At 48.1% G+C, this 18,612-nt stretch overlaps 2 protein-coding genes across 6 annotated transcripts in view; one reads left to right on the top strand and one right to left on the bottom strand.

Moving 5' to 3' along the window:
• Window positions 1-9,834, top strand: part of SHROOM3 (shroom family member 3) — a 174,853-nt gene extending 165,019 nt beyond the window's left edge. For all 5 annotated transcript variants that reach the window (XM_077301117.1, XM_077301119.1, XM_077301120.1 and 2 more), the window contains 4 exons: window positions 523-996; window positions 4,297-4,447; window positions 6,145-6,417; window positions 7,170-9,834. In XM_077301117.1, coding sequence (XP_077157232.1) covers window positions 523-996; window positions 4,297-4,447; window positions 6,145-6,417; window positions 7,170-7,520 — 1,249 coding nt within the window. In that variant the 3' untranslated portion in view covers window positions 7,521-9,834. The remainder of the gene's footprint in view (window positions 1-522; window positions 997-4,296; window positions 4,448-6,144; window positions 6,418-7,169) is intronic.
• A 3,497-nt stretch (window positions 9,835-13,331) lies between these two features.
• Window positions 13,332-18,478, bottom strand: LOC143819450 (16 kDa beta-galactoside-binding lectin-like). Its single transcript, XM_077301115.1, has 4 exons — window positions 18,325-18,478; window positions 15,328-15,407; window positions 14,792-14,963; window positions 13,332-13,532 (listed from the first exon to the last, which is right to left on the bottom strand). The coding sequence occupies exons 1-4, from the start codon at window positions 18,331-18,333 to the stop codon at window positions 13,389-13,391; spliced, it is 405 nt and encodes a 134-aa protein (XP_077157230.1). The 5' UTR covers window positions 18,334-18,478; the 3' UTR covers window positions 13,332-13,388.
• Between the last annotated feature and the right edge of the window lie 134 nt (window positions 18,479-18,612).

Genomic DNA, 18,612 nt, shown 5'->3' with positions numbered 1-18,612 from the left:
GGCCATGTGATGCTCTGTAGTGGCATAGGGGAGTCTAAACCAACTTCATAGGTGAATCTAGACAATCAAGAGAGGGTGACAAAGGTCAAGCGCTGAAGTACGATCCCACATTCAAGATTCAGTGATCAACTTGAGGACATTTTTTGCCTGATTCTAACTGAGATATAGATAGGCAGGTAGGTGGAGGAAGCCAACTGCAAATGACCCCTGTACTTTTCTTGCTTTGCCCTGGATGGCCCAGTCTCATGGGATCTCAGAAGCCAAGCAAGGTTGACCTTGGTTAGTATTTGGAAGGAAGACCAGCGTTTGCTGGCAGGGGCTCATGGGATCTACGTTTGAGCCCCTGCCGGGGGCTCATTTAAATCTACGCTGGCAGGAGCTCATGGGAATTGTAGTACATGGACATCTGGAGGGCCGCAGTCTGACTACCCCTGCCCCAAGGGGTTGCTATAAGTCACCTGCTGCTTGATGGCTCTTCCCACCACCAGTTTACAATTATTTTCTTTCCCTGTCCCTTAACAGAACGGTTAAAGGCTCTCCCAGGAGTGCCATCGAGCCGGAGAAAACAGAGTTGAAAGCTACCCTCAGCAAGAGCAGCTGGATTCCTCCGACTCCAATTGGGACCTCAGGCTCCAAAGGAAATCGCCAGGAAGCACAGCCGCTAGCTGCTCGAGAATCTACCGTTGAAGCAGCCGCCAGTCAGCTTAGAGAGCCCGCTGTCATAAGTAAGCCCTACGAAAACGGTGGGCTCAACCTCGAGGGTTACTCGGGGAAGAAGAAGACTCCAGAGGACATCAAGGAAGAGGCCTTGGCGAAGGAGATCGTCCACAAGGACAAGTCCCTGGCCAGCATCTTGGACCCGGATGCCAAGATGAAGACCACCATGGACCTGATGGAGGGGATATTCCCTAGTGGAGCCAGGATGCTCAAGGAGAACAAGAGGAGGAAGGTGACGCAGAAGAGGACAGAAGGTCATTCCATTCCTCAGGAGGACAAGTATGTAGCCTTTTCTTTTACACCCACTGGTTTAGCAGTCTCCTTTCCCCCTCCCAAATCTGTATTTTGTTTCAGGAAAGACCGAGGTCCTAGGGTAGTGGTGGAGTGGTTCAAAGTGGTGGCCTCTAATCTGGAGAGCCAGGTTTGTTTCCCCGGTTCTCCTCCACATGAGGCCTGCTGGGTGACTTTGAGCTCGCCACAGTTCTCCTAGGACTGTTTAGGTAGAGCAGTCCTGTCCGAGCTCTCTCAGCCTCACCTCCCTCACAGGGTGTGTGTTGTGAGGAGAGGAAAGGGAAGGCGAATGTCAGCTGCTTTGAGACTCTTCAGGTAGAGAAAAGCGGCATATAAGTGCCAACTCTTCTTGTTCAGTAATCTCAGGGCTCTCTCAGCCTCACCTCCCTCTCAGGGTGTCTGTTGTGGGGAGAGGAAGAGAAGGCGATTGCAGGCCGCTTTGAGATACATGAGGCCTGCTGGGGTAACCTTGGGCCAGTCGTTCTCTCAGACCTCCTACCTCACAGGGTGTCATTGTGGAGGCAGGAAGGGAAAGGTGTTTGTAAGCTGCTTTGGCACTCCTTCGGGTAGTGAAAAGCGGAGTATACAAAACCAGCTCTTCTGTAAATCAAATAAACCAGTTAGGTTTTTCTGAGCACAGGTTCCCTGTTTCTCTTCCCCATTCTAAAAATCAGGCTGCAGGGGTTAAGTTTGCTGCCTGCTTAGAGAGAGGAATGTTGCTTAACTATTTGAAAGAAATGTGGTCTTCGAGTTTAGTCTCAAGACCAGGAGGGAGCTGGGGTCTGACAACCGTGAGATTCCTATTCAGTCATTCCCTTCTCCCCATGGAGAGGGGAAGGGGGGGAAGAAGCACATGAGCCAGAGGCCCACTTCTAGTCTCCCTCTGGGGACAGTCTGGGTTGGGGGGAGGGAGAGAATAAAATCCCAGCAGGCCTCCTGAGACCTCGGGTTGTTTGACTCCTTTTCTTGACAGCTGGGTATTTGCTTACACAGGCAGGCAGCCCTGTGATTCTTAAATGAGTCGTTAATTCACAGGAGGGGTGTGTGTTGTTTTGCTGTCTTATTTCCAAGGGGGCAGGCGGGGCATGGGGATCCAGCCGTGGCTGGAAGGCCATCTAGCAGGGGTGGCCAAGCAGGGGCTCATGGGAATCGTAGTCCATGGACATCTGGAGGGCCACCATTTGGCCACCCCTGGCATATATAGTCTGGCTTCCCATCGGTAGAGGAGAAAAGATAACAGGCTTAAATGGTAGTGAAAGCTCCAAGGGTGTTCTCAGTCAAAACAGAACCAAGAATCACTCGATCTGCCTCAGTGCAAGAGTGTGGCATCAGGTTGGAGCACCCATAGGGTACCCAGGTGAGAACTCCCAAGGCTGACCTGGTCAGGCCAAAGGCAAAATTCTGACTAAGACCATTTCCGCATTGGAAGCTTTATACCGGGCTGCAGGCTGAAGTTTGAGCCTGGGCCAGTTGTTCTATTTCTTCCTGCTCCCACAAGGGGGAGCATTTGGCTTGCTGTACCTGGTCCACCCTGGATTTGTGCTCCTGCACGGGAGCCAGGGCAGAAAAGTTCCTATTGCGGAAATGGTCCAAGCCACTGCAAAGCGGCTTCCATTCGCCTTCCCATTCCACTCCCCACAACAGACACCCTGTGAGGTGGGTGAGGCTGAGAGAGGCCTGATATCAATGCCCGGTCAGAACCGTTTTATCAGTGCCGTGGCGAGCCCAAGGTCACCCAGCTGGCTGCATATGGGGGAGCAGGGAATCAAACCCGGCTCACCAGATTAGAAGTCCGCACTCCTAGCTGGTTCTCTAAGCTGTCACTGGACTCAAACTTTATTCATTTATTTATTCAATTTATAGTCCGTCTTCCTCCTTTTACTCAAGGCAGATCACATAATAGTGCCCCATAAAACCCCATTTGAACTTTGTTCAGCAGTGGATGTTAGCAAATAATTTTTCTGCCTGATATTCTGGAAAACTGCCTCTTGTCACAGTGTAGATCCCTGTGTGGACCAATATATTCCTGTTAAGTTGCTTTATATGTTCAGGTTCTGTAAGATAGTCACCTGGCGCCATCTAGTGGCCATCTCTAACTTTATAAAGGTAAAGGTGAAGAGAGCAACCAATTTGTGGGGAACTCATGAATTTTCACCTCTTGGGGGTTTCACAGCAAGAGATGAGTGGAAGCAGGTTGCCATTGGCTTCCTCTGCACAACAGCAGTAGTGGTCTCCCATCCATGTACTAACCCAGCCCAACCATGTTTAAGGCCTGATGAGATTGGCCTAACCTGGCTATCCAGGCCAGGGCATAAAAATGTGAAGCATGCTGTCGAGTTACAGCTAATTCATGGTGACCCCATGAAGTTTCACCCCATTGGGATTTTAGTAGCAAGAGAGGAGATGAGGTTAGGGGAGATGTTTCCTTCCTCTGCATAGCAGCCTTGGCTTTCCTTGGTGGTCCCCCATACAAGTAGTAACCTCTGACAAAATCAAGCTAGAACAAGGTAAGTGACCATGTTGTCCGTCTGTAGCAGCAGAACAGAGTGGGAGTCCAGTCGCTCTTTAAAGACTGACAAAATTTGTGGCAGGGGAGGAGCTTTTGTTGAGTCTCCGCTCACTTCTTCAGATGCAGCCAGGATGTGAGTCTCCGCCCCAGCAGAATCACAGAATCATAGAGTTGGAAGGGGCCATACAGGCCATCTAGTCCAACCCCCTGCTCAATGCAGGATCAGCCCAGAGCATCCTAAACGCAGGATCAGCCCACAGCATCCTAAAGCATCCAAGAAAAGTGTGTATCCAACCTTTGCTTGAAGACTGAAAAGAGCCAGAGACCAGCAGCACCTTAAACACTAACAAAATTTGAGGCAGGGGAGGACTTTTCATGAGTTGTTGCTTGCTTCTGCATATACAGCTAGGATGCGCGTCCCTCTGTCCTGACAGAAAAGAGAAAGAGTCCAGTCGCTCTTTAAAGACTGACAAAATGGGTTGGCAGGGGAGGGGCTTTCATAAGTCACTGCTCACTTCTTCAGAAATCTGAAGAAGCGAGTAGTAACTCAATTACTCGTCCCTGCCACAAATGTTTATGATCAGGCTAGAAGGAGAAAACGGAAGTCCAGTGGGACTTAGAGACTTGGAGATCATGCTTTGGTCTCTCCAGATGAGAACAGAGCAGTTGCTAGGCAGAGGTCAGATTGCCTTCTTTGCCCCTTCCTTAAACCAAGGAAGGAAGTCGAGTGTCTCTTCTCAGGCTGCTTATGTGTGTGTGTGTTCTCTGTTCCGGTGCAGGAGAGAAGAGAAGGGAGCCGCTGCAGCTCTGCACCCCTGCCCTGCTTACTTCAGCGTGTCTGCACCCAAAGCCGAGCTCCTGAACAAAATCAAAGATTTGCCAGAGGCAATAGGGGGGGATGAGGAGCAAGTGGACGTCAATGAGAAGAAGGTGAGTTCAGGGCCATCCCGGGATAAATCAATTAAAAAATAAATAGATCTTTATTTTTTTTAGCCCACCTTTCCGTACAGCTCAGGGTGGGTAAACAATATCATAAAACAAAAATTAGGTTTAAATTAAAAACAGGACTATCTAGTTTCCTCCCAACTAAAATCATGTCAGATAGCGGGTATGGACAACAGGTCCCCCCTCAGACATCCCCTCCATGGCCTGAACCAGTCTACCCTCTCTAAGGGCCTTAGCTAAGTTCCTGTTTCTGTTATGCTGTTGTTCAAGATCACTGGAATTGTGTTATTTAGATTATTGTTGTTGTTGTATTGGTTTATGTTACATATTAATTCGTTCCATGTATCATCCCATGATGTTGTATGTAAACCGCCCTGAGCCATATGGAAGGGCGAGGCAGGCAGGCAGGCAGGCAGGCAGGCAGGCAGGCAGGCAAGGAAGGAAGGAAGGAAGAAAGGAAGGAAGAAAGGAAGAAAGAAAGGAAGAAAGGAAGAAAGAAAGAAAGAAAGAAAGAAAGAAAGAAAGAAAGAAAGAAAGAAAGAAAGAAAGAAAGAAAGAAAGAAAGAAAGAAAGAAAGAAAGAAAGAAAGAAAGAAAGAGTTGATCTCTCCATCTCCCAATGATGAACCAGCAGTTTTGGTGGTTATCTTGGGCCCCGGCTGTAAGCCTGGTGGCATAGCTCCATCTTACAAGCCCTGGGGAATTGATGCAGCATAGAAGACAGCCCTGAAATCAAGCCGTGAACTCTACCTATTCAGCTGCACTGGATCAGGATGGCTGTATTTCTTAGCAAACAAAGCAATTGTGAATTGTTAAAGGCTATAGCTTCAGTAGTCGAACCACTCCCCCGTACTTCCTGAAGACAGTTGCAGATGGGGGGTCATGCCGGTCCACAGTATCATGATTAGATTTGAATCCAGTGTCACCTTAAATAGAGACCAGATCTTTGGGGTGACCTGATCTGGCAAAGTGAAGGGTCATGCCCAAAAGATTCGGCTGTTCTCTGAGTTGCTACTGACTGAAATCTAGCCCTTCTTCTTAGTTACCTGATTCACGTACCTAGTATCTGTTGGCGATGGACTCATAAAGTCCTCTTGAGAGCCAGTTTGGTTTAGTGGTTAAGAGCGGTGGCTTCTAATCTGGATAACTGGATTTGACTCTCCACTCCTCCTTCACATGCAGCCAGCTGGGTGATCTTAGGCCAGACCCAGCTCTCTCAGTGCTCTCAGCTTCACCTCCCTCACAGGGTGCCTGTTGTGGGAAGAGGAAGGGGAGGTGTTTGTAAGCTGCTTTGAGACTCCTTCGGGTAGAGAAAAGCGACATCTAAGAACCAACTCTTCTTCTTCTTCTTCTTCAGTAATCTCAGGGCTCTCTCAGCCTCACCTCCCTCACAGGGTGTCTGTTGTGGGGAGAGGAAAGGGAAGGCGACTGTAAGCCACTTTGAGCCTCCTTCGGGTAGAGAAAAGCAGCATATAAGAACCAACTCTTCTTCTTCCTCAGTAATATCAGGGCTCTCTCAGCCTCACCTCCCTCACAGGGTGTCTGTTGGGGGGAGAGGAAAGGGAAGGCAACTGTAAGCCACTTTGAGACTCCTTCAGGTAGCCACTTTGAGACTCCTTCAGGTAGCCACTTTGAGACTCCTTCAGGCTTAACAACTTCCGCTTAATCCTGCCTTTCCCCCAGGCGGAACTCATTGGGAGCTTGACCCACAAGCTGGAGACTCTGAAAGAGGCCAAGGAGAGCCTGCTGGCAGACGTAAAGCTGAACAACGCCTTGGGGGAGGAAGTGGAGGCCCTGATCAGCAGCTTATGCAAGCCCAACGAGTTTGAGAAATACAGGATGTTCATCGGAGACCTGGATAAGGTGGTCAGCCTGCTGCTCTCACTCTCGGGACGCCTGGCCAGGGTGGAGAACGTGCTCAACAGCCTTGGCGAGAACGCTGACCATCAGGAGCGGGTACGTACGTAGGGGCAGGAGGCTCACATTCTGCCGGGGTGATGCTCCCATCTGTCTAGAAAAAGGGCTTGTTTCAAGAGTAATGGCTGGCAATGAGACGCTTCCCTTTTTTTACAACCACTCTATGTCTGCCACTCAAGACAAGATGGGAAATTTGTCACTATACAGTGCAGAACTCTAGTTATTTGCTGATGGGGGGACGGGGAAAAGAGTGTCTGTTTAGGACCTTACAGTGGCAAGTCCTTCTGTATCAGACGCTCCCATGAGCTACATGATTTAGGACCAGTAAGTCACTTTGGTCAAGCTGTTCTTGAGAACCGTTGAACTCCAGCTGGCTTCAACAAGAACAAAAGGTTGGATTCAGATTAAATTGGCAGTTTCCCCCAATTCTTCCTCCATGCCATTCCTCAGGATCCCTTCTTCCCCCAAGAGCAGTGTTTTGTGAAGAACAGTGGGCAGCAGAGGGGTGGGAAAGAGGCAGAGTGTTCCATTCGAGCACTGGAAAATTTAGCACTTTTGCACACACTGAATAATGCACTTTCGAACCACATTGCAACTTGATTTTACTGGGTGTAACGGCAGATCCCCCTTGGAAATCATCGCTGCAGTGCTCTGAAAGTGGGTTATTCAGTGTGGGTGGAGGCAACACGAGCGAATCTCCCTCAGAGGCATTGAAGATTCGAACCTGGGCTCCTGAACTGTAACGCTAAATCTCTTTCTGTCCTCCCCATCTTCCTCCCTCCCCGGGACAGAGCTCTCTGAACGAGAAGCGGAAGATGCTGGCCGGCCAGCACGAGGATGCCCGGGAGTTGAAGGAAAACCTCGACCGGCGAGAACGGGTCGTCTTGGACATTCTGTGTACTTACCTCTCCGAAGAGCAGCTCCAAGACTACCAGCATTTTGTGAAGATGAAATCCGCGTTGCTCATAGAACAACGGGAGCTGGACGACAAAATCAAACTAGGACAGGAGCAGCTCAAGTGCCTTCTGGAGAGCTTGCCTGTAGACTACACCCTTCGGAGCAAAAAGGCAACGGAGACGCCTGCACCAGTGGGGACCTGTCACGGTAGCAACAGACCTCTGCCGCCAGTATCTTCACTCTGACCTTACCCAGACGGGTCTCCGTCGAACTCTCCTCCTCGAATTTATTTAATCAGAGACAGCTTTTAACCTTTTTCGAATTGACTGCAGGTTTAATTATTTTTTTTAAATTAACGTATGAAAAGCAAACAGCATGGAAAGCTTTTTATTTTTTCTTCTGTCCATGATCACAGACCCCACTCTGCCCCCACCAGATGCTAACGGGGAAAGGAACTGAATCCTTGCAGCTAACAGAGGTGGCACGTTATCCCAGCTGGTTAGACTCACTGGAGATTTTCACATTACTGAACGTTATTCATTGTTGGCCCAATTTTGAGTAAAGAGATACAGGGACGGGGGTTTCATACAGCAAATTTCCTTCCTTTAATAAGCTGTGTCTGAAGCGGCTTCATTTGAAACAGTGGTGCTTTTCTCTCCAATCTTCTTCGCTGCATAATCTTCCTTGGACGGTTTTTGTTTTGTTTTTTACATTCTCAGTTGAGCACTATAGCGTTAAATCAGTATAGCACTTCAGTGGCACTGAATGGAGCTATAGCACTTCAGTAGTACTCAGTGGAGTTCAAGGTATCTCATTGATGCTGCTATAGCTCTGAAGTGCTATAGCAGCATCAGTGAGATACCTTGAACTCCATTGAGTCAACGGAGTCAAGGCAGCTCAGTGGTGCTGCTATATCACTATAATGCTATATTGGTTCAGCGCTATAGCGCTCAACTTAGAACATTAAGTCTGTGGAAGATTGCGCAGGGGGAAAGCAGCATCATAAAAAGCACTACGGGCATCTTAAACAGCACACTGCACCAACGAAAAAGTGCAACAAAGGGGTAGAAAACAGAAGAAAGTAATTTCCCTCAAAAGCGGCTCAACCATGCTTTGCTAACCAGATACAAGCGGGTGTATATGAACACGCAAATAAATTCCACCAGCAGCCAGTTAATTTAATGGGTCTGTCTGAAATGACAGGGGGAAATCCATTTGTAGTCAGTCACTAAAACGGAAAACTGGCACTAAACTCACAAGCTGCTCCCACTATAGAGGAATCTGGGGGGGTTCCTCTGAGCACCAACGATTGTTAAAATAATGAAGGATCTACAATCATGAAGCCTTAATTAAAATATTAATGAGAGACTCCTGTTCTCCTGAACAATATCGGTATTTATATATTTTTTAAAAATCTGCAAGGTAGGATTCTGTAAAGATTTTTTTTTGTACAGTAACATTAACCAGTTATTTGATTCTACTTCAATATGTCTGTAGGAAACAAATTGTTTCTTTTTTTTTTTACTTAACAAAGAAAAACAAAAGAGGATCACTTCCCCGCCCCCCAGCCCCTCAAGACAGTCTTCCACCATAGCTTGGAGCAGCTGCATTGATCCTTCATTAAAAGGACTAGCAGGGAAAGCTCCTGGCCCTGATTCAGGGTGCTTACACGCAACATCCCTGCAAATGCAACCAGCACGTAGTGCTCCTTGGTCCCTACGTGGATGCAGAAATGCATCTGCAGCAAGAAATAGATGGGGAAATATACCAACATTGGGTCCCCCCCCCCTGTGTTTTTGCACTGGTCACAATACAACGGATTGTATTCACATGTGCATGACCATGCATGTACAATTTTAGACATCTATTCCCCCATCTTTCCAAGGTGCTAGTTGTTCCCCAATCGTTAGCAGTATCCAGCGCTGACTTATATAAATGGGGGGCAAAGTCCTGCCTTCCCCCACTCTTTTTCCGCACGGCAGGATCCAGTGTGGTTGGTGAGCAACAATCGGTGCGTACAGTTGCCCCAACTTTTGAACACCAGGCAGGTACAGGACTGGGGGGAGAGGGGTTTTGCATTTATCTCTTTTAGTACCACTGAATGTACCAGTAAGTGCCCTTTCCGAGAAAGCTTTGCACAGTGAAATACCGTCTTCCAAATCTGCGAGGCGAAGCAACACCCTCCCCCCTGCCCCGTTCGAACAAGCACTTGCACGAACCAAACTCAGGAGTCGACACAAAGCCGAAACAAAGAGATTCTCCCACCCTTGCCTCTCTCGGACTCGTGGACAACTGAAAGAAAAAAAACATTTCTTTAAAAACCGAAACAAACAGAAAGCATGGAACAGAAAGCATGCGGCCTGGGAAATATTTGAATGACTTCTTGAGATGGTTCTCTGAATGTCTTTATTTATAGATTGTTCTGCCCGCACACAAAAGGGTTTGTACATAGTAGCCTATTTTTTGTTTTTTTTTTAAAACCACCGTGGTTCTTTGTTCTGCTAATCCCGTTGGAATTGACCTTAGCAAGAATGGAGCAAATAGAGTTTACTACCCCAATTCTGGTGTTCTTTGGTCCTTTTGAGATGCCTGTACTTCTTTTTGCTGTATCTCATCCTTCTCTTCATTCTAGAGCAGGGCATGAGGTTTTCCCCCTCCTTGTTTTTTGTCCTCACAACAAACTTGCGATGCAGCTTAGGCAGAGTGTGAGAGAGACAAGCCCACTTGTGGATCACTCAGTGAGCTTTGTGGCTGAGGGGAGATTTGAACACAAGCCCTAGTCTGGCACTCTGCACCCCACTGGACCTGAGATAAACAGGATTCTATCTCTCCGTGGTCTGCTGGGGTTTCTTCGTGACTTCGTAATAAGAGTAAGATCTCGTCTCATACTTCTTCTTGGAGTGGGGAGGTCAGGGCAAGATTGAGCAGAGGACAAAGCTGTTTTTCAGGACTTCTGAGGGGTGAGCATACATGTTACGGCAGCAGTTTCAAACTGCAGCCACGTTGATCCACAGCAGATGAGCTAAATTCAAGTCCAATAAGACTTTCAAGGTATGATCTTTCAAGGGTCGAAGTTCCCTTTATCAGATACAAAGGGGGATTCAATGCCCGAAGTCTTATACCCTGAAAATCTCAGTCGCTAACATGCTAATGGAGTCCAATATAGCTGCACCAGCATCTCTTAAATACGAACTTACCAAGTGATACAGGTACACGGACAGGCATGGGGATGGTGAATCCTTTCTCAGTTTGTCCTTTCTTGCCTGTAAACAGGATGTCCTATAAATGGGATGTCCCAATTGGTCCCCATCCTTCCCCTGCCCTCCCTCCCGCAGCATGGGTTTCTTAGATTGAGGGGATTAAAAATGGTAAAAACAATAAAAGGATCAGGCTTCGGGGGATATACTTGTAGGAAATGGGGGGGGGAGGTGAGAGGATGACCTGACTGTGAATGGATTGTCCTGATAGATGCACAGGTCTTTAAATGGAGAACTGTGAATTAAAAAAATTAGTGGGCATTGCAGGAAAGTTAAAACATGGAGAAAGGGGATTGGCTGCCTGGATTGATTGACAGGCGGAAGAGTCGCTTATAAAGAGCGTATCTAATCTAAGATCTAATCATAGATGCATAGTGCTTTTTGAATGTCACCCCTTATGGAATCACAAATCTTGATACTTCTAAAAATTAATCTCGTTCCTGATTTTGGGGGAGGAGCTTTAGAGAATCATGCTTTGTGTTATAAATTTGGGAACAAATTATTTCTGGCATTGCCTGCATGCTTGTCCACCTACTTGTTGCTCCAGGATGTTAGCCATTTTTAAAAAGACATTCTGGTCCCTGGGAACGAGGGGAGAGGGAGGCAGGTGCGAGGGTGGGACGAGGCAGGCACCTTTAGTGCATTTGAGCCTCTTTACCTTCCCTCTGCTGGTTGTTCTCCTGTAGCTTGCACTAAACAGATTAGGGAATCCACTTTATGAGATTCACCAATTTAGCACTTTAAAATAGAGGATGTAGCTGGCCGGTTACTGCCCAGACTCTAGATGTTGACGTCACATGGAGGGGCCGGAATATAACGACTACATAAGGTAAGCATTTAACTCCATTTAACAGGTGCGGAAATCTCAAGTGTGTTGAAGAGAGCCATTTATTCTTAGGGATGTCGGTCTTAAGGCCGGCATTAGACATTTCCATGGCAGAGATTTCACTCTCCTTCCCACAGATCCAAAGCTATTTCCAGAAGCTTCAGTTCCAGTCTCCTGCTCTGGACAAGCAATTTGGACAGACACTTTCTGTTTAAGACACAAAGAAAAGTATCTCTCCTGGCTTGGATGGCTCAGGCTAGCCTGACCTCATCAGATCTCAGAACCTGACTCAGCAATGCTTAGTACTTGGATGGGAGACCCTGAAGGAAGTCCAGGGTTGCTACGCAGAGGCAGGCAATGGCAAAACCACCTCTGGCCTCGAAAACCTTAAAACGGGTAGTCCACCTGTGGTCCTCCAGATGTTCATGGACTACAATTCCCATGAGCCCCTGCCAGCAAACATCTGGAGGACCACAGATGGACTACCCCTGCCTTAAAGCATCATGAAGTTTGCTGCAACGTGATGGTATTTTGCACCCAAGAGGAATTCCCAGATCGCCTGGCACTTAGCTTTTTTGGAAACTCAAGCATGTCAGCAGCATAGCTACTACTAAAAACGCAGATAACATAACCTGAGGGACCGCTTATCGCCCAATGCCCCCCGCAGAGCTTTACGTTCTGCGGGAGAAAATCTGTTGGTCGTTCCTGGCCCTAGGGAAGCACGCCTGCCCTCGACCAGGGCCAGGGCCTTTTCGGTCCTGGCCCCCGTCTGGTGGAATGAGCTCCCGGGAGAGCTGCGGGCCCTGCGGGACCCTTTAACGTTCCGCAGGGCCTGCAAGACGGAGCTCTTTCGCCAGGTTTACGGTTGAGGCCAGGCTTAACATCTATGCCCCCCCCCCCCCCGGGACCTGAAGATTGGGATTAATGAGACGGGTACCATCAGTATCCCCTCTCCACCTGCTAGTGGGGGAATGGGTAGTCGATTAGCCGCTCTTGCCAGGCAGATTTTAAGTGTAGATGTGTCAATGGGATTTTAATGTATTTTATGGGGTTTTATAGTGTTGTAACCCGCCACAAGCCGCAAGGGAGTGGCGGGTAATAAATCCAATAATAATAATAATAATAATAATAAAGGAGAATCATGCCTTTCCCATACCGGTTTGCAAAGGCAGTTTCCAATTCCAGGACCGGGAAATGGAGAGAAGCCCACCACAGCTGTTTCCCCATAATAAATAGACTCCTTTGTCAAGAGCTCGCAAAACCACAACTGCAAACAGAAGTTGGACTGACAGACCAGCTTGGATTTAAAGTGAGCTGGTGGAACAGCTGCATTCCTCCCCCCTCCTCTTTTTTTGTCACAGGCACACACAGGTGGAAGTTGCCAGCTGAATACTAAAACAGCCAAGCAGGACCCAGAATAAAACCCTGTATAGGAGCACCATGGTCTGGTCTGACAGCCTCTCTTTCCTGACACTCCATGCCACACCCCCCCCCATTAGCCCCTCCCCAAAGGGAAGAAATGAATGCAATCTGCCAACATCACCCGGAAGTGATATCAGCTCATCACATGGTGACGCTCTGGTTTGGGGGCAAAACTCTATGGTTTGAAGGTAATGCTACCATAGAGGTTTTGCCCAAAAGCCAGAGCATCACCCCAACAACGCTGATGCCAATTCCGAGTGATGCCAGCAGTGTGCAGGTTTTTTGGGCAATCACCTTCCTTTCCTCTCCCCTCAACAGACACCATATGAGGGAAGGGGATTGAGGGAGCTCTGACAGAACTGCTGTGAGAACAGCTCTAACAGGACTGTGAGTAGTCCAAGGTTGCCCAGCTGGCCACAAAGTGGGTGCATGGGGAATCAAACCCGGCTCGCCAGATTACAGGCAGCTGCATTTAACCACAACACCACTCTGGGGACCCTTGTTCTGGCCATCTGAAAAGAGCAAAGTGCAACAAAGATAATCTGGGTCTGTTTTGAAGAGCACACCCGAGTTTATTTGACACAGAAACAAGACTGCAGGAACACCAATTAGAATTTGAGCGCTTTGATTTTGAAGTCTCCTTGTATGTTAATGTAATGTATCGTCTCCACGCCTTTCCGGTTGGGGAAGGAGATCTCGTGACCGTCGGCTAGTTTGACTTTCAGCTCAGAAGCATCGAAGAAGATGGTGACCTGTCAACACAACAACAGGGTTAGGACCAGCCTGGAACGGGGACTCCCCTGTAGAAAACCCGAGGTTAGATTTAAGCCCCTCCCATGTGCTACAAAAAAATTTATCTTCTCTGGCTCATATCTAGGGGGGATAGAAGTTCACCTAAATATGTTAGCAAGGGACAACAGGTCCTCATAGGGTTACATCCTAAGAGGAGGTGGGTTTTATATTACTGTTAATTGTTTTCAAATGGTTGTCAGCTGCCTTGAGCCTACTAGAAAGGGTGGCATATAAATAAAACATTTATTTAAGAAGTCAGTTTAGGGTTGCCAGGCTCCCAGTGGGACCTGGTGATCCCCCAGAATTATAGCTCATCTCCAGACTGCAGAGATCAGTTCCCCTGGAGGAAATTTGTTGCTTCAGAGGGTGGACCCCATAACATTAGACTCCAAAGAGGGGACAGAGTTAATAATAATAAGATTTTCTTTATATCCTGCCATTCCTGAAAGGCTCAGGGCTGGTAATAGTAAAGGTTTAACAATAAACATGACACAATAGCCATAAATTAAGCAATGATTCACATTACAATCCTAAAATATAATTATATTCAATTAAAAATTAGATTAATTCTAAAACATGTCCTCCTTTTGTCTAGTAAGAAGGAGCACATAAGCCTGTTTGGTGACCAATCGTGGGTCATTCGACTGATGTTTTGGGGCAGGGAAGCCAGAACTGACTGGGCTGCTAGCAACCCGTAAGATGATTTTACAAAGTTCCCCCACATTTAGAGCTGCCGACTCCAAGTAGGACCTTGTGATCACCACACTAGAGAATCAGATCCCCTGAAGAAAATGGCTGCTTCAGAGGGCAGATTTATATGGCCTTATGTCCCACTGCGTTCCAACCTGACCCCAAAAGCCCACTTTCCCCGAGTCCAGTCCCAAAAACTCTGGGAAAACCCCAATTATTTATTTACTTTAATTATTATTTCAGTTTCTAGCCCGCTGCTCCCAATTGGCTTGCAGCAGGTTCCAATCTGGAGCAGGGAGCCCTTCCTACATGGACTGTGGGTGCAATTACTCTTTAAAAGCTGCCAATGCTAATTTCCCCCAAACTGAGCACCAAGGCCAATCCAGCTGCTTCATCCCACCCTGTTTGTGGAGTCCCAATAGGGTGCCCACATCGATGGCGTCCCTTGCAAAAAAAACCCCACACTCCACAGGGGGCCGAAGAGCCCCAGAGGGAACGTTCATCTGGCTTCCTTGCCCCCTGTCCTCACCTCCGCTTTCTCGCCCTGCTGGAAAGGGAAGTGGCTCTCCCGCAGTTCTTCCCCCCACTCCCCGTCCTCCCTGGAGTTGAGCACGATGGTATTCACGTCCCCGTGAAGGTCAAAGCGAGGATTGAAGTGGAGCACCAGGTTGTCGACGTCCTGGCCAAGGTTCACCGCAAAACTGAGAAGAAAGCAACCAAGAGGCCCTACAACCAAATGCCTTTTTGGCAACTTTCTCTACTTGGGGAATAAAACCTTGGTTAGCATTGCATTCAAGCCAGTAATTCGGCGAGGTCAGCCTCGAAGGGCTGTTGTTCAACTGTTTGAGCAGCTGAGCTGTGAGACAGACAAGATGCTTAAGAGAACACACATCACACGCTCTCATAGGAGCACTCAGAAAGGCAGAAAAAAGAGGATCGCAGGCCAGCCAGCGGGGAATATTTTCAAGTGAAGGCAGCAACCCTGCCACCTCCCACGCCTTGCCATGGAGAAGCCAGCTGTGCTCCGATGGCCCAGGGCGGCTTCTCATGCCCTTCTCTACTTACCCTTTGGCATCTGGCAAGACTTTCCCCTTCACTTGGATGCTTTCTCCGGCCTGCAGCTTGAGCTGAGTTGCGGTCAGTCCCTGGAGAAAAGAGGCCAGGCACACATTAGGTCAGAGGACATTTGGGGCAGAAATCGATACCCCTCTCTCCTCTCGCTGCCTTTGCAGTTGGGACTCCAGAGCTGCCAGCCTCCGCCCCAGGGGCTTGGAAGGAGACAGAGCCAGTGGTTCTTAGAAGGGCCTCAGGGCAGGCAGGTTTCCAAAGACTCCAGAACTGAAGCCGCACCCCTTCCTCTGCCCGTCTCCCTTCCCAGCTGAGCCACGGCCGACGGCTTTGTGACACAGCCAAGAAAGGCCACGGAGTCCTGTAGAGGCAGCTTCACCACTGGCCTCCTTGCTGGTTTAATAGAACGCCACAGGAACGGTGACAGGTTGGCTTCACAAGCCGCCAGATTTAACAAGTGAAGTTCTGGGCGGGCATTTCAACAAGGCAGGGGGGCAACAGGCACCCCCAGCAGCCTCCTTTGCAGACTCAGACCAGTAGTTTATAACCCCATGTCCCTTTTGGCCTTTCCCACATTCATTGTGTCTGCATTTATTAACCCCGTACCCTTCTGCCTTCCCAGGATAAATTTCATTCATCGGCCCCGCTCTCTTATTTTTACCTTCTCATGATTCATTTCACCTGCAGGTTCAAGTCCAGTTGTGCTTTAGAGACGAGACTAGATTTTGGGAGTGTAAGTTTTCATTTTCCCCAGGAGAACTGTTCTCTACGGCTGGGATGTTGAGCTCTACAGGAGCCACCTGGAGGTTGGCAAGTCCAGCTTTCCCCTGCCCATGGAAAGAGCAAGCCCAGCTGCTAGTTTTAGGTATGCCAAGGCAATTGTCACCATAGCAGCTAAGCTCTGTTTACTCTGGTTTCCCCACCCAGTCCCACTTTGGGACAGCTGCACGTCTCCCCCCCACCCACAAAAAAAAAGCATGTTCAAGGAAGATGCAGCAGACTCTGGAAACATCCCAGATTATTACAAGAAGACCAAATTTCAGGGCAGGAGTTATGGGCATTGCCCATATCTAAAGAACCGGGTTTGATACCCCACTCCTCCACATGAAGCCAGCTCAGCTGGGTGACATTGGGCTAGTCACAGTTCTGAGCGTTCTCCCAAAGCAGTTCTCTTAGAGCTCTCTCGGCTCCACCTACCTCACAAGGTGTCTGTTGTGGGTAGAAGAAGGGAAATTTGTTTGTAAGCCACTTTTCGGATTCCAGGTAGCGAAAGGTAGCGAAAGCTATTTAAAAAATAGCTCTTGTTTCTAGGTCCATTTTTTAAAAATTAATTGCATTTTTATACCGTATGACCATACAGCTCTGGGTGGCTGGCAACATAGGTTCATAACATATGCATGCTTCGGTATGAGACAGTCTAATATACTCCGAAATCAGACTCAGTATCTCCTCTGTACAGCCCAGCCTATCAATTTTTTTTAATAACTTGGACTAATCAGCACCCAAACAAGAGAATTTGCCCCAAGGAATCGCTTGGCTGTTATAGTCAGGAACTGTGCCTTTAGCTTCCATCCAAGAAGAATCACCGTTGCTTTTTGTCTCTTCGAACTACAGAACTGGTAGCTTTCAAAAGGGGGACAGAGACTGGTTGCCTTTCCATTCTCAAACAGGGGTTTTAGTTGCTTTTACAATTGCTGCTTTCTTCGCATTGGGCGTTTCCACACACACTTAATACGATTTCAATCCGCTTCAGCCCACGTTTCCAAGTGGATTTTGCCATTCCACACAATGAAATCTAGACGCTGAGTGCATCAAAAATGTTTTTTTAAGGCATGTGAAAGCACCCAATTGAGCTACACAAGGCGGAAAGGCAGCTAACAAAGGTTTCAAATAAATAAAGTAGAGCTCCACAGAACACTCCCCTCAGTCTAGACGTGCTGGAAACCACCAACCACACAATTAATTGCTCTGGCCAGGAGGTCCCAGGCTAGATAATTAGATTAGAAGCAGGGTCAGCCCCGGTTTGTATATGGATGGGAGACCACCTAAGAGAGTCAAGGGGTAGTCGCTAAGAGCAGCTGCTTCTAATCCGGAAAGCCGGGTTGGATTCCCCACTCTTCCATACACAGCCAGCTTCGGGGCCCTGGGCTAGTCACAGTCCTGATAAGAGTTATTCTCACAGAGCAACAAACAGCACCACTAACATGCATAGTAGTGAAGAGCAGCAGTTTCTAATCTGAAGAGTCAGGTTGGATTCGCTGCTCTTCCATATGCAGCCAGCTGCGGGGGCCCTGGGCTAGTCACAGTCCCGATAGAGTTGTTCTCACAGAACAATTCCATCAGAGCTCTCTCAGCCCCACCTACCTCCGGGTGTCTGTTATGGGGAAAGGAAGGGAGGATGATCGCAAGCCGCTTTAAGACTCCTTGGGGTAGCAAAAGGTAGGGTATAAAGGCTAACTCCTCTTCTGTATCTTCTTCATACCCCCTCTCTGAATTGCCCCTACTTTGAAAACCTAGAGTCACCATAACTTGACAGCCCTTTTCACCACCCATGCACCCAGCACCTAAAAAGGTGAACATTAAGCACACATTAAGATGGAAAAGAAAGCTTACAAATTATCCAAGCACCTGTAGTTCACCGGAAAACAAACTAGCCTTCATTTACATAAGCAAAACAAAGTTTTGAGTCCCGTGACACCTTTAAGTCCAGCAAAACTTTATTCCAGGTCTAAGCTTTCATGTGCATGCACAAGTTCTTCAGGTACAGTGAAACAGAATGTCCTTAACCCTTTACATACAGGGAGAGGAGAGCCCAGCAAGATTAACATGCAGCATCGGGAAGATCTTTTAACTGATGCAAGGACCAAACAGGAATAAAATGGAAATACTTCACTGGCTAGACAAAAGCAAGTGACACATTAGCCAGCTTTTGGCATGGCCGGCCCCAAATCCGCTCCTTACTCCCTTATAAGCCAGGCACCCACCAGCACTCACACTTTCCATGCTGCAGGCTTGGTGCAAAGTCCAGCTGGCAAATCCAATCTCAGCCCACTGGTGACTCAGCAAAAGAGCCCCCAGCTGCCTTTAAATAGCTGGGAAGCCTGCCTCACGTGACCCACAAGCCGTCCTCTGACTGGCCGGTCAGACCTTATCTCCAGCCAGGCAGCTCCAGTGGGGAAGAATCTAGGGCAGCCAGCTGGAAAGCCATGAATGGGCCCCACTGATGAAGAACCAAAGCAGCTGATGTGTTTTTTTAAAAAAAATGTTTTGCAATTGATAGCA

This window comes from Paroedura picta, chromosome 10 (assembly GCF_049243985.1).
Source record: "Paroedura picta isolate Pp20150507F chromosome 10, Ppicta_v3.0, whole genome shotgun sequence".
Taxonomy (NCBI): domain Eukaryota; kingdom Metazoa; phylum Chordata; class Lepidosauria; order Squamata; family Gekkonidae; genus Paroedura; species Paroedura picta.
This window is presented reverse-complemented; position numbering and strand designations above follow the sequence as displayed.